General features: G+C 33.0%; 1 protein-coding gene across 1 annotated transcript; it reads left to right on the forward strand.

The window, feature by feature from the left end:
- Positions 1-1296: 1296 nt before the first annotated feature.
- On the forward strand, positions 1297-7303 carry LOC129000260 (uncharacterized). Its single transcript, XM_054427221.1, has 4 exons — positions 1297-1363; positions 4367-4436; positions 6107-6615; positions 7211-7303. The coding sequence occupies exons 1-4, from the start codon at positions 1316-1318 to the stop codon at positions 7301-7303; spliced, it is 720 nt and encodes a 239-aa protein (XP_054283196.1). The 5' UTR covers positions 1297-1315.
- Positions 7304-8990: the final 1687 nt, after the last annotated feature.

The following is an 8990-nucleotide window of genomic DNA, read 5'->3' on the forward strand; positions in this document are numbered from 1 at the left end:
TATTTTATTTGTGGACATTTTTTATACAATAAAAAGGTTAACTAAATAATAATTCGTTTTAAAAGTTTACTAGACTAATTTATGTACCGTATTAGATGATTGAGATGTGCATTGTATTATTTGTAATTTATTCATAGATAAAATACGTTTATGTCTTAAAAATGTTATTCCCCATTTTGACCCAAAAAAATAGACTTTTACAATTTATTCCTGGACCATTTTGTAGAGTAAATAAATAAAAAAGGCCAATACAGATATTAGCATTGCAATATTAGTTGCAATGGAGTTTCATGTACATGTTTTTCAAAATTACTCAAGTCAAACTAAAACTAAACTAGCATAATATATACATAAATATATACAAATAACTACAACGTTAAAAAACAATTTACAATTTACATTTTAAAGTTTGTTTTCATTGCTGCCCTGAATGAGCTATATATATGATTTATGATATATGTATGATTTGGAACTCTTTTTGTCCTGAGGGAGGCCATTATACAACTGCGGGTTGAAATAAGAAAATGACTTTCTTCCAACCTCAAGCCTCACTTTAGGAGAGCGAAGCCTGCGGTCGAAACAAGCACCACGCAGAAAGGTGCTTAGAAAGCAAATAATTATTTAGTATGTTGAAGCGTTCCTATGCGTTTTGATTAAGGTGAAAAAATAATTAAAATCCCGTTGTTCCATTGTTTTTATGGAAAATAAGTACACTTTTGTAGTTTGCCTGTTTTTTATGTAAATTTTATTGCGAACCATTAGCATTTTACAAAGTAAAACTTAAATACCTTCCCTGTAACGCAAACCTAAAAACTCCTAAAACTAATCATATTATGTTATAGAATAAAATATATTATTCAAATACTGAGGAGATTTTTTAATGAAAATCCAGTCAAGCAAATATAAAATCCCTAGTCTGCTGGTCTGCTGAGGTGGGGTGTTTTATTAAAATAAAAACACTGTAGGTTTTTTAATGCAACAGTCATATTTTGGTAAATAGTAGAAACATAGTAGACATAATTTAGAATTTAGCGTTTACTTTACATTTTTACGAGAATATCATGGTTAAAAATATTGTTCTACAGTAATCTCTTAAAGGTTGGTAAGAATATTTATTTTTTAATTCAAAAAGGAAGTATCATTACACAATAAACGATTTGTTCTTGTTTAACTTGCTGACATTTTAGTTAACCAAATTTAACCTTGGCCTGACGTCAACAAAACTGATGTACACTATCATTACATACAGGTGTTTACCGGGGCGTTTAACCAGCAAAGCGTAATTTTTCTCATATCACAGTAGACGTTCAGCGCTATGGGTCGCAACGGTACATTTAAACTTGCAGTCTTCTGCTTTCTTCAGGTATTTATACATTTTTAGCTTTCAACTCATGCTTTATTATTTTGCGAATCTAATGCTTGTCTAGTTATATCTTATGTCGAGTTGCAATATGTCTAACGGTACTATTTGATGATAGGATTGTTTTGAATCTAGAAATGATAAAAAAGAATAATAATTTTACAAAGAAATTAGTAGGATTCACTATTCTATCAAAAGACAGCAAACACTCTAACACTTAACTTGAATTCACATGAAATATCTAATATATGGTAATTAATTGATTTTAAAATATTGAAAACATGAAAGGATAAAACACGGTAAACTGCAAAAATATAAAATACAGAACAAACGGAATAGTAAAACATAATACCCCCGCCGCAGCAAACCTGACGCCTAAGCGAATTTCCATTTGGCTGAATTGATTTTCAGTTGATCTATTTAAATAACATTAGGTTTAACGAGTACCTAGGTTTGCTGCTACAAGGAAACTAATAAAGTGTGTGTTTTAAGTAAAATAATTTTTGCTTAGTATAAAATGAATATATTTGCCAAGTTTGATCAAAAGATATCCATAAACAAGCAAACTACAACATTTTACAATATTCTCCATAAGAATAACATGGGAATTTTAAATTTACCATTTTTTTAGTTTTCTCCGTAACCAATAACCGTACAAAAACACTTTGATATACTGAATTGTTTGTTTTTTTAAGCTCTTTAAGAAGGTTTAGAGAAAAATTGGGAAATTTTGTGTTTTGAGGGTCAAAAGTGAGAAAAACCAATTTTTACCCCATAAAACCCCCCATAAAACCCTGTTCCCATGGTCCGATCATGCTGGATCGCGAACTCATTCAAGTTTATCCCGCCTTACACCTTCAAACCAAATTTCATCAAAATCGGATAAAAATTACTCAAGTTATCGTGTTCACGGACACATATATATATATATACATATATAAAAATTTGAACGAGTGGTGTTTTTGGCCTCTGGGGACATCAAAATGAAAAAGTAAATCGGTCCCGGGCCTAAGTCTTACCATGAGACCTACGGTAATAGCTACTTCCCTATAGGGAAATTCGCTAAAAACATGAAAACATAAAAATTTCCCAACATGCTATATTTATTCTTTTAAGCCTAAAATGTACATATGGTTAAGATTTTGTTTTGTATCACGAGAAAAGAACTTGAGACATTATTCTTTTACATATAAATTATTTCTAAGTGTTTATTTGTGTTTTCTTTTTTTGTCCCATATTCACATTATTTTGTCCCATTATTTGTCCCATTTTCACATTATTGGACGATACGATTTAGCATGTAACCGTTTTCTTATTGCTTCAGGCTAGGCCTAAAGAGTTGCGGCATTATCACTTCCATTAAAATTCATTGACGACATCCATTATAAAACCCATTGGGATTTGAATCAGGTCTACTGAAGATATCATAACAAGAGCGTAAAATTTCTAATCAAAATTCTATTACTCATCTATGTTACCTGTTTTTTTCATTTCAAGTTTTATATGAGGATTTCTGTATCTTGTTTTGATTACTACACAGTTCTCTGAATCATTTTGTTGCAATTCTCCAGATTCCTTCTCTATTTATTTATTTATTTATTCTTTTAACGGTAACACCATTTTTAAATTCACATATACATTAAATAGGATTAAATCACTTTATAAACATAGCATTATTAGGTAATAAAATATGTGCAATAATAAGCATAAATTAGAAAGCTGGCATAACATGCCCAGACATAACCAGTATAAAAGAAATAAGTACGTTACATACGCTGAATTACTTCAAGTGTATGCCATCCATAAACATAGCATAATTAGGTATAGGCTACTAAAATACATGCATAAATAAGAATGAATGTGAAAAGCAGGCATATAACATGCAAAAGACATAACCAGCAAATAATATAGCGCGTTAACAACAACAGGTAAAATATGAAGTGCAAAAACATAGCGAAAAAATAAACAATATGCAACCGAGACATAGCAACAACTAGAAAAAATGAAAAAAAAAACAAGTGCAATACCAGTAGGCTATTAAAAGTATGTTAATATACATAAAAAAATATTTACATATACAAAACAACAGCCATAAATTAATTTAACAACCGCAAACAGAACAGGGAACTTAATAAACAAACAGGAAACACTAACTGGACACAGATATGGCCCTTTAAAGGCACCACCTAAAATAACTGAAATTTAATGAGGCCCTTAGGCAGCCACCAGCTTAAAAAGGCACTGGCACATCTTAAAAACAGGAGCTGAAGTGCTGAAGAAGTCTACATGAGCAGCCGCCTCAGCGCCCTCACGCAGTAGCCGAGACAAGCCGCTGTTGTAGGATGCCGATGATGTGGGATGGAATCTGCGCAGGAAAATTGCTCTGAAGCGATTGCCCTCGGGACAATAAGGTCAATGTTGAACAGCCGGTGCTGTCTAGAAGACCATTCAGCCATTCTACGTCTTATGCGAAGAGGTTGAATACCAAAGACCCTCTGAAGCTTTTCAATTGGTACATCGGTATATGCAAAAGCAATCCGGATACCCAACATCCGAATGAAGCGAGCTTGGATTCGAGACAGCAAATCAATATGACCCAGCTGATGAGGCGACCTTACCACAGAGCCATACTCCAGTATAGGACGGACCAAGGTCTTGCACAGCAACACAAGTGACCGAGGATCTTGAAAGTTCCCAGTAGACCTGAAGACAAACCCCAGAAGTGCATGCGCCCTTGATGTGATGTGGACAATGTGGTCAAAGGGGCTGAGTGAAGATGTCAAGAATATTCCAAGGTCCTTCATTTTATCCCTAAGTTAATGTGCTAATCTTGTTTTGGCTTTGATACTTACTTCCTGAGGACGGGATTGGACTTCGTGTCCGAAACGTCATGCTTTCCTATCCGAAACATCCGCAACCATCCATAAAATAACATACCCATGTTGTTTGCATTGATCCACGTTTGTTTGGATTACATGATATACTTTTTATACTATTTTGTTACAGATTTTTACTGAACAGATCAGTGCTGGACTCTTCAGTGATGGTGACGATTCAAAGATCCCAGAAGCTACAGGTAAAAAAAAATTAATTAACTTACGTGACTAAGAGTCCTTTGAGCCTGGCTAGACGTTCTAACTCATATAGCAATTAAAAACTACAAAGACAATTTCTAATCTTACAGTGCACTAGAATTTAAATTACAATGTGGTAAATAACTCTTCAGTGGCTGTTTGAAATTAGCAAAATTAACATTGATCATATGGTAATCTGTAATAGTTTAGTATTGGTCGCCGTTTGCAATAAATAAATAAATGACGGGCAAATCCAAGATGGCCGTTGGCTTCCATGGACTCCCTTGGAAAACAATTCAAAACTACAAAGCATAACTATAATCTCACAGTGTCCTAGATATTTAAATTATAATCACTTTGGTATAACAAATATTTTTGGATGATAGCCAACTCTTCAGCAGCTGTTAGAAATTATCCAAGGACTCTTAGGGCTCCCTACTACCCCTGCCGTTTCGTGTTTATTAATGTATATTTACGTGATATTTACCCTATATTATAGGTTATTTATCTTATCGGATATCATTTTTATGCCATATACTTAATATTGCTTGTATGTATTTAATATGTAGTGAGTTGACAAATCTATCAGCTGACAGATGTTTTAGATAGTTTTATTGAATTTTGGTTGCTAAGAAGATAAAAATAAACAAAGGGACATTCTTCTAGGCTTTTCTAACAAAGTGGTTCATTTGTATTTGTTCTAGACAATTATAATTAATTATTTGTTAATTAATTTAAAAGTTTGACAAATTAAACAATAATATTTAGTGGAAACCTCTAGACTTTTATTTAAAGTATTTCTGTTATTTAAATGAGGTTCTTTTCACTAAAATTGGTGACCCCGACGTGAACACATCAAGAACACATAATGGAAATCAATGAAGAAATGTTGGCAAGACTAAAACTGATGGAAGAGCAAAACCAAGATCTCAGAAAACAACTTAATGATGTCATTGGAGTTGACTCTGAATATTCAAGACAAAATCATGATTCAGAAGAAGATTTTTTGGTTAATCCAATGAATCAGAAAACTCAAGAAAGAAACAATTCAGTAAATCCAAGACCGTCTGACAACACAACTTCAATGCAATCTCCACAATTAAAATTTCCCCATATTTGGCGTGAGAAACCAGCACTTTGGTTCATACAATTTGAGGCAATTTTCTCTCTATGGCACATTTTTGATGAGAGCCTTTGTTTCACACACGTTGTGACACACTTAGATAAGATGACTGCTTCCGAAATAGAGGATTTACTCTCAAACCCAAATCTGGAAAACCCTTACACAAGCTTGAAAGAAGAACTGATAAGAAGATTATCAGTCTCTGAACATAAGAGAATTAAGCAGTTACTCCTAGAAGAATGTCCCTTTGTTTATTTTTATCTTCTTAGCAACCAAAATTCAATAAAACTATCTAAAACATCTGTCAGCTGATAGATTTGTCAACTCACTACAAATATATGAACATCGTTTATAAGCCTACGATATTTTTAAGACCATTTCCACTGTGCTGCGGCAGAATACTACACTCTTGTGGAGTGTCAGTTGAACGGGTTTTTAATATTTTTCAGTCCATAATCTAGTTAACTTCAATTTTTTTTTATAATTAGATTTTCTGGTGTGATCTTTTAAATCTTTCATGAATATCTCACCTTTTATACATTGTTTTAGTTACCGAACTATTTAATGACATTCGGGACTTCAATCCCTTCTCAAAAGAACTTGACGACGTGAACTCAAAACACGAGATGTCGGACTACCATACATGGAAGAACTATTTCCAATGGAAAGGGCCAGGCAAAGTCCTCAGTATTTATATGAAGTGTTCCAAAAGTAAAGTGTCTGTGAAAAATGAAAAGGGAAAATCACGAGTGAATCTGTTTTATCATAAATCGTGGAAAAACCCATACAAGGTTTCACCTTTTCTGACATTGGAAGTGACAGACTGCACCGCAAAAATACCATATTCCGTCACTTTCTATTCGTACGACAGCGTGTCTCAGGTTAGCAAGGTCCTCGTTCGGATGAAAAACAGCGAGCAGCCAAAACTGATTACAGTACACCCTGGTAAAGTCAACCATATACAAGATTGTTCATCATCGGTACAACCTCGAGATATTAAAAGGCCTTGGGTATGGTTTCGTCTAAAGAAATATGAAAACAATTGGGTGGAAATGTCTGTAAGTAATAATTAATTGGTTACTTGGTTTACTTTTAATAGGTTGAAAGCCTTTTTCAGGATGAGATATATTTACCAAGTATGAAAACATGTGGGATAAGGAATGGTATGGCAATTTAAGAGATACCAAACCTACTTGTAAACCTGTATTACATCACGTTGATATTATCACAGAAAACATACTATAGTATGTTTTCTGTGATAATATGTAACTATTTTATTGTTGGTGGTTGTAATAGAAGACAAGACTAAGGTGACAAGACAATTTTACTTGGTTGTCTAAATTGATCATATTAATTCAAGTGTATACAATGTGGTCAAAGGGGCTGAGTGAAGATGTCAAGAATATTCCAAGGGCCTTCATTTTATCCCTATGTTGAAGGGGTTATCAAATAATTATTGATTTATAGTTTTTTTTACATATTGTAATGTAAAAACACTTGCAACATTTATTATTACTCTTTTAACTCTTGGAACAATTTTCGTTGATTAAAATAGAAAGACAACACAGCAAAAAATACTTATTCACCAATATTTAAATGTTATCCAGTTCTTTAGATATTTTTTACAAACCACTAAACATTTTCTTTTTACAGACAGAAGATTTCTACGATCTAGCAACGAATGGCGTAAAAAAAGCCGTATTTGATAATCTAGATAATTACTTCAACGGCAATGGATATCAATAACAAGTATAACAATTTTGTACATAATTAGATCGTTTCTGAAACAGTATACAATATGCACTTGTTTTTTGTATTGCCTGTATTAACTTCATAGGCAACCACTAGATTTTAATGACATTCATCCAATGCATACAAACAAAGTATACAGTCCCGGATCGGTTATATATTTTCTAAAATATTGAAAATAGAGCTACAAAACTTTGCACAACGCTTCTAGATTTTATAAGAATCTATTTGACCACATATCCAGTGTTCCGCTACTTCCTCAGGGCGGACGGCCCTATAGGAGTAAAAAAAATCTTAAAAGTAAGCATAGTATGATATGCATATCAAATAAAAGGTCTTTATTAGTAGAATACAATGCCGCAAATTTTAAATCAAAATAGCAACTGAGTAAAAAGTGGCAGTCGTTCAGAAGTTCAAAATGGCAGATTAAAGAAGTCTTCGAATGGCTGCAATTTTTGACTCGTCTGTGCGTTTGTGTTTAAATTTTGATGCGTATATCAACCGATGCATATATTTAAGATTTTATTCTGACTCCTAGTGGGCCGTCCCCTTGAGGAAATAGTAGATCACTGAATATCTTATAAAATAGATTTTTATGTCCAGTGTCCAGTAACTTTGAGCAAAGTTTTGTAGCTCTATTTTAAATATTTCGAAAACTATTTAATCCACCCGGGACTTTATGGACACCCTGTATAACCAGACATTCTATAGAATGGCTAAACATTCTATACCTTGCCTAACGTGAACGAGGCAAAGTATGAAATAGAGCTTATTATATACTTTTCCATAGTATCATTCTATAGTGATGATAAATTTTTTACCAGTTATTTAATACAAATCGTCGGAGTTGATGGAGCGGCCAACGCATTGTGCTTATCTAAATTATAAAATTCTGTCAAATACACGAACTCTTTTACTAAGTCAAACTAATGATTTATTGTGAGCTTTAGCAACTGTTATGGCCCATAAGCTTGGTTAGTAACAAAACATACGGTAGAAACTGGAATTTCTGACACTAGCGCATTCTGTGACTGGCTCACACAACTACGTTCTTTTTCATTTGCAACAACTGCTCAGTGCTCTGTATGTAGATGGGCTGTCTACTTCAGTATCCAATAGTCAATGCCCGTACTCACAATTGATATAAAGGTATCCATATAAAATATACAGTAAAATATATATTTTATGAAAAGAAAAATATCATTACTTATACGATATTTTAATACCGATTAAATAACTAAACTACAAGCCAAGTACTAGACCCAGTATAGGTATTGTATCACCTAAATGTAGTATGATTTTTCGTAACATGCACAAGATTCTTTCTTCTCATTGCAACGTTTTATCATGATCCTCATGACATAATTAATTGACAAATAGGTAATTCAACCATAAAATAAGTTTTATGTAAATATAAATACTCGCATTTCAAAAATGTTTTCATAGGAAATTATAGTCCCCTCCATTTAAACTTAACAAGTACAGGAGTTTTTTTACTAAACGTCAAATTACAAATACCATAAACCAAGGCCACACTAGAAAAACAGGCCATGTTGCAGGATCCTTGAGGTCACACTTGTGGATAGATTCACTGCCATATCCAATATATTTAAGGTTTTAGGTAAATAAGCTTGGTGTTTGTCAGATGGTACGGGAAGATTTTATTACAATTATCCACCACTGT

The sequence above is a fragment of the Macrosteles quadrilineatus genome, unplaced genomic scaffold (genome assembly GCF_028750875.1).
Source record: "Macrosteles quadrilineatus isolate MER2022 unplaced genomic scaffold, UCM_ALF_1.0 Scaffold_8__2_contigs__length_117827958, whole genome shotgun sequence".
Taxonomy (NCBI): Eukaryota; Metazoa; Arthropoda; class Insecta; order Hemiptera; family Cicadellidae; genus Macrosteles; species Macrosteles quadrilineatus.